The 23,459-nt window shown below is 34.3% G+C and overlaps 1 protein-coding gene across 1 annotated transcript; it reads left to right on the top strand.

The window, feature by feature from the left end:
• The first annotated feature begins 16,621 nt into the window (after positions 1 to 16,621).
• On the top strand, positions 16,622 to 18,433 carry LOC140745220 (uncharacterized). The gene is made up of 4 exons (XM_073076955.1): positions 16,622 to 17,323; positions 17,535 to 17,612; positions 17,699 to 17,846; positions 18,261 to 18,433. Exons 1-4 carry the CDS (start codon positions 16,622 to 16,624, stop codon positions 18,431 to 18,433), a joined length of 1,101 nt encoding a protein of 366 aa, XP_072933056.1.
• Positions 18,434 to 23,459: the final 5,026 nt, after the last annotated feature.

The following is a 23,459-nucleotide window of genomic DNA, read 5'->3' as shown; positions in this document are numbered from 1 at the left end:
GCATCTACAATTCTACACCCTTCCAACGAAACGCTTCATGCTAAAAATACGCCTCTTATATTCCAATACTCTATGAATTATGATAAGAGTGGTTTTGGTGTGTGTGTTAATTAAGTGACTTAGTGTAAAGTGACGCACAAACTTAAATGAAGCTTTCGATATACGCCCAGGTTGATGTTATATTAATTATAATGATTACTTGCGTTAATTGTGAAATGTGAGGAATTTTACAGATTGAGAGTTATCTATTTAATTCTCAAAAACATGTAAAGTCGGCAATTATATTTGAATTCGAAGTAAGACGATAAAAATAATTAAGTCCTATGTTACGAGAATCAAAATATTTTTAACATATTTTTATTACAGAAAATTTTCCGCATCTATTGGTTAGCATGTAAGTACGTATGAGTCATTGTATGGAGAAAAAATTGTTTTTCATACCTACAGGCACCCTACGTCGAAACTATCAGGCCTCCATTCAATCTCTATCAGTACACAATGAAATTAGTTTGCGCTGCGCCTATCGGGAGACAATTATTTTCAACTCGACCGTGTGTGGGGGCCTTACGTCGGCTTGCATCATTGTTGCATGGGGACGGCGTTATGCAATATTGAGATATTGTTTTATATTGTTCTGTATAAGATAATATAATAATTATTATAAAATATTCTGTTATACTAAACTATAGTTAAGTGTTATTTTATTTAACTTTGAAAATAAAAGTTTCAGAAAAACGTTTCAATAATATAGAAAATATGACATGATATCTCAGCGCAATGACTACAAAGTCTTAAAGTATTCTAACTTAATACACAGGAGTAATCTATGGCTGACCCACGTAAAAAACTATTCCATTTTTGAGCTGGTTACTAATGTCCTTCAACAGAAGGGATATCTTACCACAACGTCGACTGCATATTTTACTTCAATTTTATAAAACAAAGTGAATACCTATTTGCCAATAATAATAAAACATAACCAACTAAACTAAAATTTAACTAAAGTTTTATACCGACTTAAATTCAAAATCATGATAAAAGTACACTTACAAAATAATAAGGTTGTCATTTAAAACTTCTTCATGTGGCAGAATGCAGATTTACCTCGTTGTATAGCAAAGCTAATTTATTGGGAAAAATAACTACCAATGGCTAGCTTATTGATGTCTTTTGAGTGCAAAATCGTGTATTTCTTTAAGCAATAATGCATTACATATTGCATAGCGCCATCCAGCCGAGCTAAATGCAAATCGCTGATAATCCATTAGTGCTCAGCATTGTACGCTGTGCGCTACAATGTACGCCAACTAATGACCTTTTGATTAATTAAACTATTTATTATGGAAATATCTCGGCTTTGTCTTAATACTACGAGTATGTGTTTTTATCTTTATATCTAGTCATGTATATCTTTTCTAATAAAAGGTTGTTTACAATTGAAGGGTAAAGTGGCAATACATATAAGTGACAAAAATGACTAGGTAGGTACGTACTTACTAGCTTATAGAGGAGTTAAAACTCTAAGTGAAATAAAATTAAAACATATGAAAATCTAGAATTATACAGTAACGCACTTCGTGCTTCTTTATATAATATAACTTTTAATTACATAACAAATGAATATACATATATCACGAATGATGTAGAAACTTAATATTCAATTGAATAAGAAAAAAATAAAAGTCATGATTACTTTTTTAATTATTATTATTTTCAATTTTATTGCCAGTAAGACTTGCTATTAACTTGACATGGCGGGTACTAAATTTTCATCTTTAAAATACATTCGAACAATAAAACAATTGACATTCTATTTTAAATTCACTTCAAACCAAATTAAACCCGAAACAATATATTTAAGCGCGCACAAAATAATTAATGCATTGAAAATTTTAATCAGACAATTTAATGGTGTGACTGACATTGCATTTTGCTAAATAGAAAATTCAATTTCAAAATTCGCGATGAGCGCGCGATTGATCCAAACTATTCGACTTAATTAAAAGCGTTTTCAGCGAATATGCGTTTAACGGTACTAATTAGATTGGCGCGGTAAGCGCTGCGCTGCGTGAAAAATCTTATTATTTTCATAATGTAATAGTGGGATAGTTAAACCCGGGGGATTATGGAACGTATTTGAGCTCGTATGACAGTTTCATCGCATTATATGGATGAGCGTACCTAGTCAGGTCTGTACGTACTTAGCTCTATAATTAAGGCCCCTTATAACGATGCGTTTAATTAAAACGTGATTGAGGTAAGATTTTAACATAAGCGGTGTTGTCAGATTCGTTCAAATTTTCGGAGTAATATTTTTAGGCAGGTACGTTTTTGTTTTCATAATAACGCCGTAATAATTACTAGTGATTGATTTTTTATCTACGAAATCTAAGACTGACGGACGGACAACGTCATAGAGAAACAATTAAAAAAAAATGTATAAGTAGACAAGAAATAAAATTTGTATTTATACAAAAGTGTAATTACTTATTAATTAGGAATGTATCTACTATCCCTTTACTGTTTTTCATAGTTATTGATAGTAACCAATTGCAAATTATAAATAGCAAGAACATTCAGATTTCTACTATTCTTAATACATATATTTAAGTTAGGCTGTCTGATCCTATTATAGTGTGATAAACGGAAGTAGAGTTTACTTTGTTTATAGTATAATTGTGTATTTCTTTCTCAATCTATTTCGGTAATTACATTAAAACTACTTTTTTCACTTCGGGTATTTGATTTTTGATTTTTTTACTTTATTAGACTCCACTAACATTATAGCTAATATAACTACATTTGTCAATCTAAGCAAAAGGATATTGATTCTTACCCAGCAAACCGCCAAATTGCCAGTCACTGATTGAAAGGTCTCAGACAAAACCATCGCCTATCATCAAGCTAATCCAATCGTTAGCACTACTCCGGTTTGGGGGAAGTTGATCTAGTTAGACATCAATGATTGCGCTGATGATTCCACTTCGTACGTAATCACTTTACCGTCTGGAGCGAGGAAAACAGCGTGCTATACTAGTTTTTAGGTATAGGTTTGCCTCATTCGATTATAAGGCAATGTATGGAGAATTCGCCTGCTCTTGTACTAAAATACTCGAACACGAACGAAAGTTTGAAAAGTTTTTCTCGTTCGACTCTGATGTCACTATCACGTTTTCTTGCGTAGGTATGAATATTTTATGATGTACAATTAGCAAACAAACATGCAGTCGATGATAAGTGACTGCTGCGGTCCATAGACATGTGTAATAAACTCCAGATAAGATTAAAGTCCAACCTAAGGTCGCTCACAGTTGCGTCGTTATTCTAAGGATTAAGTTAAGTTGCCTCGGATAAGTATGGATTCCTTACCACATCCTGCAAACCTGAACACAGCAGCGCTTAACACTGATATTATTCAAAGAAATAGGGAAGGCATTGTTGCGTGCAGAGTAACACCACAATGGGCCTCAACCACCATTAAAATGTTTCGATCTGAGCGGTACGGAGAGGGAGGCAATACTTAATCCTCGGGGTATGAAACGCATCTATAGTCGACCTCAGAACTTTTAGTTTCCAATGTAAATTCAACATTATAGAATCTGAGATCCCAAATATTTCAAGTTGATAGACCACGGCACTAATTTAAAACACCTCATGTGTCGTACTTACTTCACAATATTGCCAATTAATACTAACGATAAAATAATTCTAGAGTATCCATTGACTATAAATTATTTAAATCACACCTATTATTTTCGACAATCACCAAAATGATTAAAATGCTTCCATAATATTAACCCTTATTCCATTGTTACTAGGGCTATGTTTCCTTACCTTCGAAGTCATTTAAGGGTTACTAAGTGTGATGACTCTATTTCGTGTTCAAACTGTAGTTAAGGATTGAATTTGTTATGAAGTCGTTAGTATCGATGTCTTAATTTAAAAGCGATCTGTTGTCATTACCATAAAAGTAATAATAGGTTTAGTTAACTTTTATAGTCACTTTGATTGTTATATCGATTAGTGGTTCGAGTGTAGTGTTACCACCGTATCTATTTCTGGCTTATAACAGTAATGTTTCAGTTTGCAAGCAATGATAGCTAAGTGGTAGGGTACGAAGTTCGGATCCCAAGCTAGAGTCTCTAATTTTCAACATGATTTGGTTTTAAAAAAATATTTTCACTTGTTTAAAGGTGAACGACAGATCGCGAGTAAATCTATCGCATCGTTAAAAAAATTGGTTGTTGATTGTAAAGGCGCGTAACATGTATAAATTTGTACATGGCCAGCGTGATACACTATAACCTGAGCCCCTCTCAGTTTAACAGAAGGTTCCTGCCCACAGTGGGACAATAATTACTTGAAGACAACAGTAATATTAATTTTGTGAGTGTATATAGATTGAATGAATACTTTTGTGCCGATAGATGGATCTACTGTTGAGACCTATTTATTTTTTATGGAAGGACAACGTCTAGTCACTACTAACCTGATTGTTCTACTATATGTTACATCACATTTTTGTGATATAAATAAAGAAAGTCAAATAATAAAGCATACAAAGACAGGCCTAACCTTTGTGTTGAGTGGCAACGAATCCCCAGGCAGTAAATTGCGCTGCCCGATAAGTGGTCGGGACAACCGGGGCATTATTGAAGCAAATTGCGCCCGCAAGCCTCGCTAATACGAAAAATGTAGCGCAGATTATCATTGTACTGGAAATGGCTTAATGAAATGAACTGTGAAATATATGATAAAATTTATTTTTCATAGTTAAAAAGTAAGTGTAGTGTTTTAATGCTTAATTAGTGCTTTTTACACTCATACATGTGTATGTATGTATATCTCATTCTTTGGCATACCCTGCAGCCCAACGGCTTGACAGATTTTAACATATGAGGTGATTGGATTCGTTTAAACTTTGGGACGGACAGAGGCTATATTTTATAATTTTACATTATATACAATTATACAAGAACAGAAATAAATCTATAAAATAATATTACATTATCAAAGTATCCCGATTTTTACAACCATATCCTACAAATCATATTAGAATAAACTATCAAAGTTGATATAGTCTCTTCAAAGAAACCTTGGTTGTACAAAGTCATAGACAACAAAATTAAAACGGAATGCTCAAAATATTTTTAATAATTATCATCTTATAAATATTTTAAATTTTATGATTCCAATAATGATCTTCCAATATGATTTTCATCATCAACCCATTACTGTCCCACTGCTGGGTACGGATCTCCTTTCAGAATGAGAACAGTTAGGTCATAGTCCACCGCGCTGGCCACGTGCGAATCGATAGACTTCACATACCTTTGAAAACGTATTTTTTTAATTTTTTCAATATTTTTATTTAATTTTTATGCAGGTTTTCTCACAATGTTTCCCTTAACCGTTTAAGCAATTAATTAATACATAATACACAATTTTAATATACAGTGTTATATTATTTTCTAAGCACAGATGAATATTTCTTATCTTCAGTTATATGCATCATCATTTCTTACAGTCACTTCCAGTAACACCCTAAGTGTTAGCACCCAGTAAACGGAGTCTTAAAGGCAACATCGCTATAATCTGTGGAATGCAACCCCCGTCGTGTAATATAGTTGCCACCCTTGAGATTTGGGGATCAAGTAGACGGATGTAAGGAGATTCTAAAGTAAAAACCTTATAACGTTTTATTTGTAATATTTTATTTATGACTTGACACATTTAAGAAATTGACGTTCTACCACATATTTTTTACGTTTTTCTATTTGACGACATGCTTAATATTTTGATATTTTACATGTTCGATACAAATATATTAACAAAAATAGTTTTAATTTAGTCCTCAGAAATAGCAACTTATCTCTTCCTACTTCATGTATAACTTAAGTAACATAATCTGGGATTGATTTTCAGATATCCATATACGATGCGGCTTAGCATCAAATAAACATGCTTACTATCTATTATTTTCCACGTCAATATCATGCAAACAATTAAATTAATTTGCTTATAAAACTCACTTACAGCCTTCTACGCCACAAGCGTATAAGCTACGAAGATGCTACGAATAAGCTACGGAATTCATTAGGTCGTTTCCCACTTGACGTCACTCGGACTTTTGATTGGGGAAATAAAAAGCTTCAAGACGCTCGTTGGAGAGGCTGCGACCGAATTGGCTCTTGTCAAGGCTTCAGAATGTTACGTGCTTCAATTGTAAGGTAAACAAAAGAGATAATGGTTTCGCTTTTCTTTGAAGAATTATTTCTTAATTAGACACATTTATACTGGCCGTATAGCAGTGATAGCCTAGTGGTTAAGAAACTTGGCCTCTTGGTCGAAGGGTACGAGGTTCAAATCCCAGGCACCTCTGATTTTTCCATGTTATGTGTATTTTAGAAAGTAATTATCACTTACTTAAACTGTGAAGCAAAAAAATGTCTAACAATACGCACTTGCCAGCGCGGTGGACTATGACCTAATCCTTCTGATTCTGAGAGGAGACCAGTGCCCAGCAGAGGGACAGTAATGGGTTGATGATAATGATACTGACCGTGATGTAACAGTAAGACCGTGATGAAAGAGCTAGTCTGTTTTATGGTTGTTATAATGTCAAAGAAGTTGTAACCATGGTGACGCTGTTGAACCATAAAGCACTCTACCATTAAATTTATAACACTATACTTTACTTTTATCCACATACATTACGGAATCATTTTCCAATTTCCACACCACTATACCATTCTCTTATCTTCAGCGGAAGTACAATCATAAAACGGTCGTAATATGAATCACCTGCTTTGAATAAACGATCGATTTTACGTATGGAGCTCGTAAACTACTCTGGGAAGCTTGAAAGGAAATCGAAGATCCTATAATACATACATCGAAGTTTTTCTTTATGTGTATATGTAACTTTCGGTATTAAACAAGCAATGTATATAATAATTAAAAATTGATTAATGTAAATATTTTGATGTTATTAAAGCAGTTCTTTTGATACCAATGGCCCGCCGGGCTAGGTGATCATAACCGGGAAGCGACCATGCTCCGTTAATCACAGGTCGGAACTTTTATAAGTACAAGATGTTTAGAAAACTTCGACAGCGTGATTCAGAATACTCATGGCGCCATCTCTTGTAGAGTAGCGGGAAGTCACCACATATACTTGCGAGGTAGCTATTCTGTTTTTTTTATACCAGAATCAGGGTGGGTATTGACACCGTATTATTTTACGTAGATAAGCGTATCGAAAAAAATCCATGTTTATGGATTTAAACAAGCAAATGTTTTATTACAAGCTGGATCAAGCATGCATAAAGCAAAGACGTGAGGCAATAGCAGTAAAGATTTTATTGGGAGAGCGTGTCGCTCGGATGTTGAATACTCAAGAAATTGATGGATTGCGAAGATATGCAATATGCATATTGATAAAGATGTTTAATACATGTTTATGTAGGATACTAAAACTAGGTGATATCACCGACCACTTATATACTACCAGGTATTATTCCACCCATACGGTATTTTATGAATTTGAAGAAGCATATGGACATTCAGTATACCTGATAGTTATAATTAGGTTACTACTGCTACTTGGATATTTCTTATTAACTTAAATAGATAATTCACGACAGTCATTGAATTCCGTTGAAAAATTTTCTACAATTAATGTAAAGAAAATTCCTTAGTAACAAAATTTATAACCATCTATTTTTCATAGAAGTAGCAAACGAGTTTTTATCGTCTGATCGTAAATATTGAGTGCCTCCCATGGACATCTGTAACCATCTCCATATAGAATTGGGTTTCTCCTTGAAATCGACACTATATTCATTGCCACTCTATTACAAGACTTAAGTCTAAGACGATTGCCTCATTTGTAAGTCAGCCAGCAACCACATCCTTCCACCAAGACGCAAGAAATACTTCATGTTAGAAACCTATAATCTGATCCATAATTAGGTGTCCAATATGTTAACAAAGAAATGTCACTGTCAAAATACGATTACAGGTTTTGTAAACCTTAACAGATTAACAAGAAAGAAGAACTTTTAAAAATTCAACAAAAAACAGGAAGTTTAACAACTACACACAATTTAACAAACACTCTATGACAACGAGAAATCATTCATTTTTTTATTATATAGGAGTAGCAAACGAGCATGCAGTCCACCTCATGAGAAGTGGCTACTGCCACTCATGGACATCTGTTATCAGATAGGATTAGATATTCCTACCTGAGGTCGGCCACAGATGCGCCGCTACCCCTGAGGATTAAGCTGGAACGCCTCGGAAAAGTCTGTCTCCCTTACCACACCCTTCAAAATGGAACACAGCTGCGCCTAACACTGCTATTATTAGGTAGAAATAGGTGTGGCGGTGGTTCTACCACCTTCAAATACCACCTTCAATTAGTTTAATATCGTCAAAAATAAGAAACTACCAATTGAAACGTGTTTTCTTAATAGGTCAACCTTTGTTTACATTTTGGACTATACCTCTTAGATTGATTCTTCTGCCTCTATAATCTTAGTAAAACTCACACAGACTGTTTGCTGACAATAACTAATTACACTGTTTACTAAAGATTGTAGTTAAAAAGGGTGTCGGCCCGACTAAGATGGATTCAAATCGGAAGAGGAAATGGCGCCGGATCGGACGCTCTAAGGGATTCATTTTTCACCCGCAGCTCGGCTGAACACGTCCTAATGATGGGCGTTATCTGTGAAATGAAGGGAGAGCATACTTAAATAGAGATTAGGGTTCTTAGGAAAATAAGTAAACAGCGATTCTTAAGGTAATGTATCAAAAGTGGATCAAGTTACGTTATATTTTAAAGGTGGAACACTCCTATTGTTCGACTGTTTGACTGCCACAGCCATTCCAGCCTTAAAACAGCAGTGTTAAGTACTAATGTATTCTGTTTCGAGGGGGGGTGGGGGTAAGGTTCTTGTATGAGGTTGATCTTATGGTCATATCCATGGGCATCAGTAGCCACTTTCCATCACCCATTTCTATTATATAATACTTCTATATTATTTTTCTATATAAAGGAAATTATAAATTCAATCTCTCATTAAAACACTTCTTTCTTTTGATGTTTGACTCTTTTATTTCAACGTTAAAATTTCCTGTTATAAACATTAAAAAATACTTAATAAAAATTTTAAAATATATATAATATATTCATTAAGATCCACTTATTAGACCTTCAGTACAATTTTAATTACAATATTATATATCAATACATCAAAAGTATGTTTAGAATTTAATTATACTTATGAAAAAGAGAACGATGGTACGGTACATGGGTACGGAACCCTAAAAACGAATATGAGGGATCTTTATGCCATAAAAATGTACGCTCTTACCGGTCGGTATCAATGGCGAATTAGTAAGGTAACCATGGTTGCTCAATTTGGGATGAACGGACAATAGGTGGACGTAATGACCATCTGTATAGTGGCAGTATTGTATCGAGTGAAATCCCTATTGAAAGCCACTTGAGGGAACTTTCTGACGTATCTATTATTATCCTCTTGAAGAGTCAATTGTGTGGACCCATGGACCGGCTTTGAATGTTGATATATAAGTGTAGTATACTGTAGTAATGGTACATGATACAAACTCTCTGATTTTGGACAATTATGTCTCAGAATAAATCACAGAATATTTGTCACATGCTTTAATTGTGAACGAAAACATTGTGAAAAACCTGAGGGTTTCTAAAAAGCTTATAGATGTTGTTGAAGAGATATCATCTTTGAAATCTACATCAATTGAAATTTTCATAATGTAATAATAACACTAAAAACTATACTTTACTGAGATAACACATAAATATTTACATTTTGTAAAACTTGTATACATAAACAACATTCTAAATTATATATATTATACACATAAATAAAAAACTTTATAAAAATAATAACTATAATTAAATATAATAGGCTTCACCCCGATTGTTGTCCTTCGGAAGAGTACCCAAAACACTGGCGACATTACCCCGCTGAATAGCTAAGCTAATTCTCTGTCCGAGGTAAGCCCTTTGGTCATTGCGCACTCGATCAATAATGTCAACGCATACTTACATTGATCTTAGACGCGTTGCTATTCAAAATTTACAAATTTAGAATACATTATTAGTATGCCTACTTTATTATAAGCTTGAGACCAAAATACAGAAACAATGCTGCAGAAAAGAGATCTAACGGTGGCAGATTATTTCAAGCCTGACAAAATGATTTTCTCTAACTTTCATTTGATAAAATTATTGTAATTTAATGTAATCTTAATGAAATTGAAAATGTTAACTAAAATTATATCAATTTCAATAAGCTTAAGATTAATAACATAAAGTTACGGACAGTTTTGTTTGCGCATTTCACAAGCATTTAATTTTCGGCAAAAGTTAAACTTTACCGCCATACCTTTTTTCGGCAACGCCCTTTCATAACGCAGAAGTAGCCTGGTACTCGTACCTGTGCTGAAATGATAAAGACAAACACGCTATCAAAGGGATTACACAAGGGTATTAGCGATTTCTTTTATTTTTTGTTTATAATCGAGCGCTTTGTGCAAAACTTTGTAGAGTCCTTACTTTCACGGCGCAGTCAACGACCGGTGAGGCGTCGCTGTAAAAACAGGATGTGGGTAGAAATGGACGCGGTATTTGAAATAATTTAATATCTGGCTGTCCCATTGCTAGGCTCCAAGTGTTCTTTAATATAAATTAAGGTCAGAGTGTAAAGATTGGTAAGAGTTTGGCCTATAAGTACTTAGTCGATAATATTGTCAATGTTACGAGTAGTAATGGTCTAGTGCTTAAAACTCGGTCTCTCAATCGGGGGATCGAGGTTTAAAACACACGCACACATATCTGATCTTTAAAGTTATGTGAACATTAATTATCATTTGCATAAATGGTAAGACCGAAGACATCGTGAGATATCCAATAGACCTGAGAGTTTTAAAAATAATTCTACTACTAATCTACTAATCCTACTCCTAATTTTAAAATCTCTCTTACTCGTAACATATCACTCTAGGAGATGACTTGCCCAACAGTGCAACAGTAAAAGGTTAACGACTTAATTTCCAAAATACCGCATCCAACATTACAACACCATTGTCGTCGAAGCCACTTCTATGAAGTAGAAAATTGTTCCGACCAACTTCTTTGTCCGCTGACCAATGGTGGAATTTTTTACTATTAAATTCAACGACTCATACCCTTTGTGGGAACGTAATACGATGCAATTTGTGCTCCTCATGGGTGGTTGAACAAAAACCTGAATTTAGACGATTCAAATGGAGATTGTCTCGAGTAGTCACAAAGGTTTTACTGGATCGTACTACCGCGAACTGGTTACGACTGGTTCTAGCTAAAAAATAATTAAATTGCCCGCCATTATGGCGTAAATGTCTGCCAGTTCTTACTTTTTATCTATTTTTTGGAATAGTTTTCTTAAATGGATGACCATTACAAGTCGTTCGTCATCGAGATATCTAACCCTTGAATGCTCATTGCTGGGCACATGAATCTTCAGAATGAAGAATTTAATGAATCACGTTGGGTAAGTTTGGGTCCAAACACATCAAAAGGTGTATTTTTGAATAAATATAGTCCAAGCTTACAATTTGAGCCTGAACGCAGTTTTCACCTTCTCGTAAAGATCGTAGAAGATTATTAGGGAGGATTAAATCTAGGACATGGTAGTGTCCTGCTGCAACCCTATTCATGTATTACGTTTACCAACCAAGTGCAGTGACTGTGGCAAAATAAATGATCTTTCTAGATAAGGCTTCTCGACTAAAAAAGGATTTTTAGAACTGATTAAAGAAACTGCGACATGCGAGTAGTTTAATTGAACAAACATTTCAAGCTGAGAGACGTTAAATACATCATATTATTTATCCAAATTACCTCTTTACTCGTCCCTTGTCAATAATACGACCAGTCCTCTATGAAACTACCAAAGCATTAGTACTATCGTATCGTAGACTCTTTGTTCGTTAGTTTACTTTTATTTTAGAGCTTTCGTGACTTCTTACTATACATTTAAATGGACTACTCTGGAACTTACAGCCGTTAAGCGAATTGTGCTAAAAAGAACGAGGTATTGAGTTAAGAATAAAACGTAGTTAAAGTGTTGTTTCGCACAAATTCATGTTATTGAACAATAAATTCTTAAAATGAAAAAAATGCATAAACTGAAGGATAAAAAGGAAAGGGAATTTCATAATAATTTATACATATATATAGAAATAAAACAGAACTGATCGTGTTTTTAAAATGAGTGCAATTTATAAGTTAAAAAAGGCGACATTCCATTAGTATGAATTTCAACACATTTTTTTGGGTATCTTGTGATTACTTAAGATCGATTTTTGATAACATGTGCGGATGCGGAAGTATACAATTCACTAAACTTGTAAATTCTAATAAAATACTTATCCATTTATCGTTTGATATTTTGACAGTTTATATTTATGTTTAAAAAATAACAACCCGTATTGAATTCCATACAACCTCCCTCGCCTGTTTTACATAAACGAAAGAGATTCACTATAGAAAAAATAAGATTAAGTAAGATACCTCTAAACATAATTACTCTACTGATATAGCAACTCTATTTATATTCCCAGCGCTCTACAAAACGATTGTTCAGTTCCCTACACTTAATAATTATGGCACCATTAATACGTACCGTGATTATGTATTTCCCTGTACATAAGTATAATGTCGTTTTCCTGCAAATAAGAGAAAATACGGCATTATTATTTACAGCGTTGCTGCTCTACCCGCGCGCTCCATTGAGCATTGTAACCTGCGATTTTCCTTTATACAGGATGTTGTATTAAAATATTTAAATTATTTTATCAAATTAAATTATTGTGTCTTTATACTACTCGTACGAGTATAATACTTATTATTTTCAGTCATTTGACCTGTTGAAAAGCTTTGAGACAAACATTAATTTAGTACTCTTACTACTCCAAAGTTGTTGACTTTTTAGGGTAAAATCGAGTAATAATTGAATAAAAGTAATTCAAATTCCTTGACTTTAGATTGAAGAAATAACCATGCTACAATTTGCAAATAATAATTTCACAAATGCATAGATTAAAATATATTACAATTACAGCGTAATAGATGAATATTCATTTGTTAAAAATAACTTTCCTTAAAATTATTCGTATGTGACGTAATAAAAAAAACAAATATAAGGACAAAAACGAAACACCCTGTATTTGGGACAAATTGAAAGCAATGAAGTCGAAAGCGTAAGTTCTCAATCATTCAACTTAACGACGATCGTGAAGAGGGGCTCGGGGTTTTGCTGTAAGAAAATCCTAATGGATATGGTATAGGCATTCATTTGGTTAGCTTTTAAATATTTTACTTCAATTAATCAGCTTCGAAATATTAATTATATTCTTTTGGAGACATACTTTTCCGAGACCTTCCAGCTAGATAAGGCTAGTAAAGTACATAAGGTTTCACGCCAAACAAATAAAGTGTAGCAAAGAAATTGACATTTACATTTATTATAATATCGGTCAGAAAAAAAATAAATGAATGGAAAAATAATAATAACATAATTTAAAAGACCTTTAAAAAGTTAATGCTGTAGACTTTATAGATTTTACTTAAAGGTGTTTCATGGCTTTAAACATTAAGTAATTGATTTATTGGAGTAGTCTAATGGCGTCTTCCCTTTATTTGATTGTAACTATTATTCAGAAGGGATATAAATGGTTTACAGCTAAATTACCGAGCGCTTACTAATCGTTCAACCATTAGTGGGATAATAATGATTGGATGCCACTACTAGGTATGATTAGCACTACAATAAAAAGGCAAAAGGTGAGCTCAGTTAAATATTTTAAATATATTGAACTGAAAGGTGGCAGAACTCTTTGTGGTTCACTTTGTGGGCACCTATTTCTGACTTATGGCGCTCAATGTCCCTCACTAAGATTCCGTGTGTCGTGGGTCACACGTGGGTGGGTAGGTCATGGACACAAAGACGAAAACACAAACAGATAGAACAGATATCCAAAATTATCATTTAGATATCTGTCTGGCCGGGGATCAAACCCGGAAGCCTTTGCGCGTCAGACCAGTATGGTGACGGCTTCGCCACATTGGTTGCTATAGTAACAGAGTCAAGCGCTATTCTATTCTATTTGGAAAGAAGATACTAACTTGAGGCTTTCTAAATTACACTTAAGCTGGTGCATAATTTTCAAAAAATGCCGCATCCATTCTAAACAAACCGATCGGATGTTATTCACGCAATAACAACTTAATAGTGTAAGAGCATGTGATCCAGTAATGGCGGACCTTAAACAATTTACGACTTTTATTGCGACTTCGAGGAACGTAAGAATTAACATGAATAGAAAATCGTTCTTGCAATTAGTAATTGCTGTTGAATAAAGGGCAGAAAACGTATATTGACTAGTATGCTAATTTGAAAAGTCCTAGGACCAGTGTGATTCGAAAGGGAAGATACTGGTAAATCTTTTTCTGGTAGCTTAGAGGGCCTCTCAATTCAGGGGTCCGAGGAACAAATCCTTGACACGAACCTCTGATTTTTCAAAATGATTTACGAATTAGAAACATAAGTGAGGAAACATAGGAATGAAAAAAAACTTTGAACTTTGAAAGGCGTGTGAGTTCTACCAATTATGAGTGATTAGTATGAGTTTTACCAATATGTCCTAAACCTTTGAAGGTGGTAGAACCCTTTGTGGTTCGACTCCGGCGGCACCACCGCCACACCTATTTCAACCTAATAACAGCAGTGTTAAGCGCTGCTGTGTTCCGGTTTGAAGGGTGTGGTAAGGGAGACATACTTTTCCGAGGCGTTCCAGCTTAGTCCTCAGGGGTAGCGGCGCATCTGTGGCCGACCTCAGGTAGGAATATCTAATCCTATCTGGGGTTGATTACAGATGTCCATGGGCGGCAGTAGCCACTTACCATCAGGTGGACTGCATGCTCGTCTGCTACTCTTATATTATAAAAAAAAAAAAAAAAAAAAAAAAAACCTAATGAGAGGTCACTCCCAATCACTAAGAAGAATCCCGTGCCCAGCAGTGGGACATTATTGGCGACAATGATGACAATTAGTATATTGATTTATAATGCGTTACAACACTCACAACTAACTACACATTTCCAAAATTGTATTATGACACAAAATTATCGTAGATAGGTAAGTAGATAATCCTTCACAATTCCCGACCTTTTGATTAATACATAATCAGGTATTTTTGTTCCGATTATCGATATTTCAGTGTCGTTTGTCGATTCAAATGAACTGAAAGGCCTTTGTGAGCATGGCGGTCAGTTCACGTCAATAGAGCGTGAAATTCTATAAGCTTTGCTTTTCCCTTGGTGTATTACCGTTACTGTAAGTAAATTCAATCCTGGGCACAATTTTAAGTATATTTTATACGAATATTGTTCTAATGACAACCCATGTGGCGGGGCGATCATCATACCAATCTGATACGCATTGGGATCTGGATTTGATTCCCGGCCAGACAGATGCATTTTGAACACTTAGTCTGGGTATTCGTGTTTGTGTATTCGTCCTTGTGTTTGTTCATTCATCACGACACAGGATCCTAGTGAGAAGCTAATATGTACGTTAATGTTTCAAATCGTAAGTTTTATTTAAAATTAATTTAGCCTTTGGAAATTAATTTTCAACAAGTATCTCTTTCCCATCTTTATAATATTTGAACTTATATTTACTTTTTGTTACAAAAATGTATGCTCCGTACAGCGCATACCTACCGGATTACTCTGTGTCTTTTGTCAGTCTGTCAAAATTAAAGTTTATAATAAGTGAATCTTAGCATAGCATAATACTATATTAATAGAAAATGTTTCTGATATTCGGTAATTATGCAGTTTGGTTACTTTTCCGAAAATCAATGCAATAAATTTTTTTTTAGCATGAGTGGCTTCAATTAGTCACTATTGATGATATTCCGTCGGGGGAGGCTAACATTTCCTATTCCTAACCTAACCAATTCATGGTTAGGTTAGGTTGGAACATATAAGACAATATAAAACTAAGCGAGCACGGCGCGGGAGCGCCCTGCGAGCGGGTGGGTTCAATCCAGACCTTACCTTTATAAATGATCAAGTTTATACAATTTTATATTATATTAGTAACTTTAGTATGCCATCACTAAAAAGGGTAAAAAAAAAGGTAATTATGCAATGTTAGCCTCCCCCGACGGAATATCATCAATGGAGACTAATTGAAGCTACCCATGCTAAAAAAAAATATATTGCATTGATTTTCGGAAAAGTAGCCAAACTGCATAATTACCTGATATTCTTCTAAGGAGATAAAGATAAAATATCTTAAAGTATTGACCGAAATTATATGGCATTGAATACTCTGGCATTACAGGAAAGTCCTTCCACCAGCGTTTGAGCGTTTGATCCTGATTGTTGTTGACAATCCACCCGCAAACCGTGTTGACGTCACTTACATATATTTACCGTTCAAATATTGTTAACATACGATTAATTATTAACCACTTTATTTGCTACTTTAATAAGTTTTCCATAATTTGAATCATGCGATCGAAAAACGTCATTCAACCACAATTTAGTCAAAATATACTCCGTTTATACAAACCAGTGTTGATTCTGTTACTAATATTTGGCTTCAACTTTAAAGTATTCAAGTTTAAGCCAATATTTATCAATATCACTAAGCTATACTGCTTCTTTTTAGTACTTATCACTTCCTACTCCACGCTAACTTGTTGTTTCGACCAAGAAATTCTTCAAGTTTGGCCGTTCATCGAATACTCTTCCTCTGTTATTATCTTAATATTCTATGACAGCAAAGTGACCAAGTTCTTTGAAAACCTCAGCATCATTGACACGTACTTGAGAATCAATAAACGGCATTACCAGAGCAATAAAAACAAGACCTTTTTGTACACTACACTGCTTTGGTTGGAGAGATGTTTGTACACTGGACTTTATTGTATATCCTATTCTTGCTATGGGGAATTGTTTTACTACCTCATAAGTCAACTTTCATTACTGGCTTTGGATGTGAATCGTGTATGGAGATTTATTCTTCTGGATACTGTAAGATATCGTCTCAAGTTACTAAGACTAAGATTAGGGGAAATGAAGAGGTGTGATTTTTATTTATACGTTAAAGATAGAAAAACGATTAAAGAAGACAAAATGAGGTTTTGCTTGTATTTATACAAGAGTATCGCCGATGTTTTGGATTTGATAACACCGGAGTTAAATGCATCGGTAAGTTTTAATAAAACTATTTGTAGATGTTTAAAAACTTAAGGTAATAAGGCTAGCAAGCTCTTTATGGTAATCAGGTTCAAAATAATGACTATTAATAATATTAAAATTTACTAATTATTTAGCAGTAAAGTTTTCTAAATATATAAATGAATTTTAATTTTCTTTATTTATTTATTTGTATTTTGGGAAGTAAATTAACTGTTTTCAGATATTTGTGAGCATTATATGCGGCGTACCAAAACTTATTATAAATATCTACCATATCTTGCTGATTATTGAAGATCATGTAAGTTGAATACGAATTTTACATAATTTACAAATTTAAAACAGTGATTCATAAAATTTTAGTAACATAATGATTTTTGATATCAGGAACCGGTCGAAACTGTGGGCTTCGTTATCATGCAAATAGTTCAAGTGTCTTTCTTTTTGTTCTCGCCGAGTATTGTAGTTGAACTTTATTCGTCGGAAGTAGAGAAAATCAGATTGATTTTAATGCATGAACTTATTGATGTCAAAGGTTAGTATATATAGTACTAATTATAGTGTCTTCATCATGGGATATAAATAACTTCAAAAGGTATATTTTTATTATAAACTTTCTGTTGTTCTGTTCATTTGAGAATCATATGAGTATCAGTGTGTTTTATTCTCAACTTAAGTTCTACAATGAGTATGAGTCATACATCCAGAGAGCTTGATGACTTGCAATAGGCTAAGCTTTTAATTGAATGTTTAAGTAGGCTAGTTGACTTTTCGATTTTAAACCTTAAAAGTATACATATTTGCAACACTTTCAATTTTGTAAGTAATACGAAATTTAAAGCATTGCGTTTTCAGAAAAAGATTTTCTTTTCTTTTTTATAAGCTATATGAACGAGAGCTCTATATCTATTTATTTCGTTTCATTCACTCATAATATCTTTCATTACAGATGCCAGCGCTAAAGAAGATATCCAATTATTTCTCCAATACACACACATAAGGGCGTTTCAATACAGAATCTGGCGTTGCATCCCCATCAACATCGGCTTACCGATCGAGATCATTAACCTCTGCACGTCATATGTCATCGTTATCATTAACTTTACGCACTTATATGGATAATGGATTAAAATTAAATGGGTACCTGTATGTTATTAGATTATTTTCTACAGTATGTTTAACAACTTTCACTGGATACTGTTTTTGTGCTTGTAAGAGTCCACCTAAAGAATTTATCCCGGGTATTTTTCTAATTCTGAAAGATTGTAATGTACACAAATCATAATTTACTTCCAGGAATATCAACATTTATTAATAATTAAATCAAAATGACTATAAAGGAAAATCGTGGTGGATAAAATAAATTAAACCTTCTTCAAAATTTTACAAAGACTACTTCTTTTTAACCCCATAAATCCCGGGATTTTCTTAAAGTTACTCCCAAACTGGAATACGACTCGAGATCGGTACATACATAGTTACACTATTAGTTTTAACGTAAAAATTTAAGTGACTTTACCGCCATAATGAAACAATGAAGATATAATTCTACAACTTTATATAACTATAAGGACAAAAACTGTGAAATACAAATAGTAAACCTTTCTTAAGCTCCCAATAAATATTATAAGCCATAAACCGCAAACGACAACTCGTCTCCCTTTGTCACACAATAATTGACATCTCTACCAATACTTGACGATTCGGATGCACATCGGCTTAACGATCACGTCGCTTATCCGAGAAAGTGAAAATCGTTTTCTAAGTTAAAAATAACTTTAGTAGAATAAAGGGGAGAATTGTACATTTTAAGGCCGGAAATAAATAAACGAAAAAATAATCGCCGAATTCTTTTTTTAATCTTACACAGAGAACACACGGTCAACTTGTGAAACGCTTCAAATTAAATCACTAGAAAGAAACCAGGAATTCCTACCACATAAAATAAGATTAACTTCGAAATACAGTTTATAGTGTCAAAATTCCTAGAAACAAAATCGACATACCCATTACACACCTGTAGGACTACCATGAGTTTACAAAAGTATTACTCGCTAGCGACTGCGTAAAATAAATGTATGAAAAATTGTACAGCGCCTCTGGTGGTTACTCGTAGAACTAAAATCCATAGTGACGTAACTCGATACGTAAAAAACCTATCGAAATCAAATCGCTAGCGAATGTCATTATGATCTATTGCCATACGAATTCGGTCCCATGAGTCATTAATTTGACAGACGTTGTCAAGAAATACCGTAACGATAGTAGTTATGTTATTCACTAGCAAAATGACAATAGTTTTCTATAGTTAGTCTATTTACCATTTCTATAGTGGCGTTTCTATGCCAACTCATGGTAATGCTACGGACATTTGTTACTTTCATGTAGTGAGCTAAATAAATGTAAGTATTCTTTTGAGACACCTTTTTTTTTTTGCTTACGACAGAGAAACCTTCAAAAGGTACCCGGTGTCGTAGGAACGACGCAGGCTTATGTAGGATTCTTACCGCACTAAAACCCCCCGGTGGCCGTCCTCGGCGCTGCGTAGAGGGCTCCGGGATCACCAAAGGAACGCAACCGGAGCTCTCTTAGCGCGTTGCCCCGTCGGGCTCCGCCCAGGTGAGCTTGACGCTCGCCACTCCATCTGATGCGTACGACGGTATGCGACCACACATACCGCCGTCCATCCCGGGGCCGTTGGCCGGGCAGTTCGAGCTCCCATTCTTTTTGCTTTTGAGCTTTTGAGACACCTTAAAGTTATGATTACTTTAGGTTCTGTTTTGAAATAGTTGAGAGTATAGAAAAATTCTACTTAGGTGTGGGACACCAGTGCCAGTAATAAGCAATTTTAACCAATGACTACCTACTACAATGCAAATTTTGAGAATAATTGTCTATAAAAAATTGGTTTGTTTTATTATCACTAACGAGGGTAACGTACATAGACTCTATTTGGAGTTGATAACATATGTATATGATAAATTAGAGACCCTACAAACCTGTTAAATAATTATTTTACCTAAAAAAACTTTTTGCTTTTCTAATTCAAATCAAATAATACTATTTTGTATTCTACTGTATTTCAAATACAAGAGCATCGAACCCGAAACCAATTCATCATGTAGATACAAAATGTTTTCCAACACACCAACGCTAATGTTTAAAACATTTTGGCGGTGTTGCCATCCATTTTTATACCGATATTGCAGTGTTGCCACACAATAAAATACGGTGAGCGCTTTTTTGACGGATGACTGAGTGGGGTGATCGATGTGTGGGCGACCTTTGTAATATATTGCAAGTCGTAAATAAATTCATGTTTTGTTTTCTTGTATTTGCCTTGCAATAGAATAGTGTGATATAGACGCGATAGGTGAGTCAGCAATAAGAATTGACATTTCTTGTGATATCATATCTTTATCCCTTACTTACTTTAGTAACAATACTGTTTCCATAGTAGTGATAGCCTAGTAAAGGTAAAGAAACTCGGCCTCTCAATCGAGGGGTCCGAGGTTCAAATCCCAGGCACGCACCTCTGATTTATCAAAAGTTATGTGCGTATTATAAATTAATTATCACTTGCTAAACGGTGAAAGAAAACATCGTCCGGAAACCCGCATACTTGAGAGATTTATACAAAAGAAATCTCAAAGGTATGTTAAGTCTGCCAATGGCCAAATTGGCCAGCGCGGTGGACTATGGCCTAATCCTTCTTACTATGAGAGGAGACCCGTTCCCAACAGTGGGACAGTAATGGGTTGATGATGACTGTTTCCATAACTATAGTATCTAACTATTATACTTAGGTGCTATAATATTCGCCGTAGAATCATTATTATCCCACTTCTGACGGAACTCCTCTTAGCGTGAGAGAGATTTAGAATAGTCCACATGTTAGAGACTTCTCTTTCAGAGGGTTTCAGTGTTCTCTGAAATCATCTCTGATCTCCGATTTTTCAAAGTTACATAACATTTTAATATTATCACTTACTTAACGGAGAAAGAAACATGATGAAACCTACATACACGAGAGGACTCAAAAGTTCTCAAAAGTATGTGACCATCTCAAAAGTGTGTCTACCAAGTCGTATTTGGCGAACGGTGGACTATGGCCTATAGCACTCTTACTCTGGGAAGACACACGTGACCAACAAAGGAACACTAAGGAGTAAATAATGATTATTGCGTACACGTAATAAACAAAATACAGAAAATATATTGTTTTCCAAACAGACAGACATCAATTATGTAACGTTACGATATTCATGCTTACAGGACAGTACGGTATCAAATGTCAATAATGTATGCGAATCATGTCTTAATTACTTAATCCACCCTAAATTATGCAAACGCGCCCACTAATTGATTCTGCTGATATACGATTATGTACTGAACGATTGATAGCAAATTACTACATTCAGATGCACTGACAACATCATAAACCTGTTTGTCCACTGTTGGGGACGGAAGTCCTGTAGAATGGTTAAGATACTTGTATATATTATTGAAGTAACAGACGAGCATGCAGTCCACCTGATGGTAAGTGACTACTATTGCCACCCATTTACAATCAACATGGGGAGATTTAGATTCAACCTCAGATAGAATTATAATTATATAGATATTCCAACCTGAGGTCGGGCACAGATGCGCCGCTACCCCTGAGGGTTAAGCTGAAACGCCACGGAAAACTATGTCTCCCTTGCCACACTCTTCAAAACAGAACACAGCAGCACTTAACACTGCTGTTATTAAGCAGAAATAGATGCGGCGGTGGTGCCGGCGGACCCGAACCACAAAGTGTTCCACCAACTATTTATTTATCTTGTATATATTTATAATGTATTCGTTTACTGTTTGCATTACTTAAAAAAATTGTACCAACAAAACTTATTGTTACAATCAATATTGGAAATAGCTACATATACCGCATCGTATATCAATATCTGATAATACCAATAATACCTTAATGACATAATTGTGTATACTTGCACTAATAGATTCCTTGATCTGATTTACATCATTACCGTCAGTAATTAGTAGGTTAATTAGTTGTCTGTATTCTCAATAGGCTTGGATTATTATAATACTCTTATCTAAACATTGGTGGTTACAACATACATATACATATTAATATATATATTATACATATATTATATTATATTATTAGGTTCAATACTAAATTCGTGAAAATGTATAGATAAAACTTATGTATGTATGTCAATATATGCGATTGCCAACAAAGAATACAATCATGACAAATTACCGTGGTTTTTGTTTATACCTACTCATGAAATTCTCCTGATGGTAAGTGGCTACTGCGGCCCCCTTACTTTTGTAATCAAACCCTGATAAGATTATAATCCTATACTATGATATCTAAGGTCGACCTGAAGACCAAGTTGGAACGCCTCGGAATATTATGTCTTCCTAACCACACTCCTCAAATCGAGACACAGCAGCGGTTAACATTTTTGTTATTAGGTAAAATGGTGTGACGGTGGTGCCGTTTGCCTTAAAGCACAAAGAAACCTGCCAGTTTCTTCGTCTTTTAGTGTCAAAAAATATAATACTCACTTCTAAATTCATCATTAAAAGATTGGCCAAGAATCGAACACAATACCCGAGTAAAATCACCACTACGTCAAAACATTAAATTATTTTCAAAACATACTCAAAGTAGTAAAACAAGACTGTAATCGTCGTTGTATTCATTTTTCCTTATTTCTAATCTCCTGAATAGCGATTACTCTCTTAAATTAAAATCAGTGTAGTGATTATGCTAAGTGCAATACAAAAACAGTGATTAATAGCACAGAAGCTATCAGTCTAGACCGCTTGCTAATGCATGCTGGATGCTCTGATTCAGCAGTTTAATGCTAAATTGATGATAGGAATCGATTGCTGTAACGAGAATCTGGTTCCTATCAGATTAGAAGTTGTTATAGGTATTTTGTAAGGTTTTAAGGTAAGTTTGTGGTGATTTTTGCCTTTTATGTTAAAAAGAAAATGATGCCTGTGGCCATGGAAACTTGTACGTAGAAAGACTGACTAACTTTAATTAAAATAATATCGACAAAAATATACTAAAATTGCATGTGAGTACTATGCAATATTATCTAAAATGTATCAGATAATACTACTGTTT

This window comes from Epargyreus clarus, unplaced genomic scaffold (assembly GCF_041222505.1).
Source record: "Epargyreus clarus isolate Ecla_fem2 unplaced genomic scaffold, WU_Ecla_fem_2.2 ptg000010l, whole genome shotgun sequence".
Taxonomy (NCBI): Eukaryota; Metazoa; Arthropoda; class Insecta; order Lepidoptera; family Hesperiidae; genus Epargyreus; species Epargyreus clarus.
The sequence above is the reverse complement of the archived record's forward strand: the minus strand, read 5'-3'. Positions and strand labels throughout refer to the sequence as shown.

Excerpts from the sequence above, each read along its gene's own strand:
- LOC140745220 (XM_073076955.1), top strand. The coding sequence starts at position 16,622 with ATGCGATCGAAAAACGTCATTCAACCACAATTTAGTCAAAATATACTC. Across the intron at positions 17,613-17,698 it reads TGCTGATTATTGAAGATCAT|GAACCGGTCGAAACTGTGGG; the intron begins GTAAGTTGAATA and ends TTTTGATATCAG. Across the intron at positions 17,847-18,260 it reads TGAACTTATTGATGTCAAAG|ATGCCAGCGCTAAAGAAGAT; the intron begins GTTAGTATATAT and ends CTTTCATTACAG.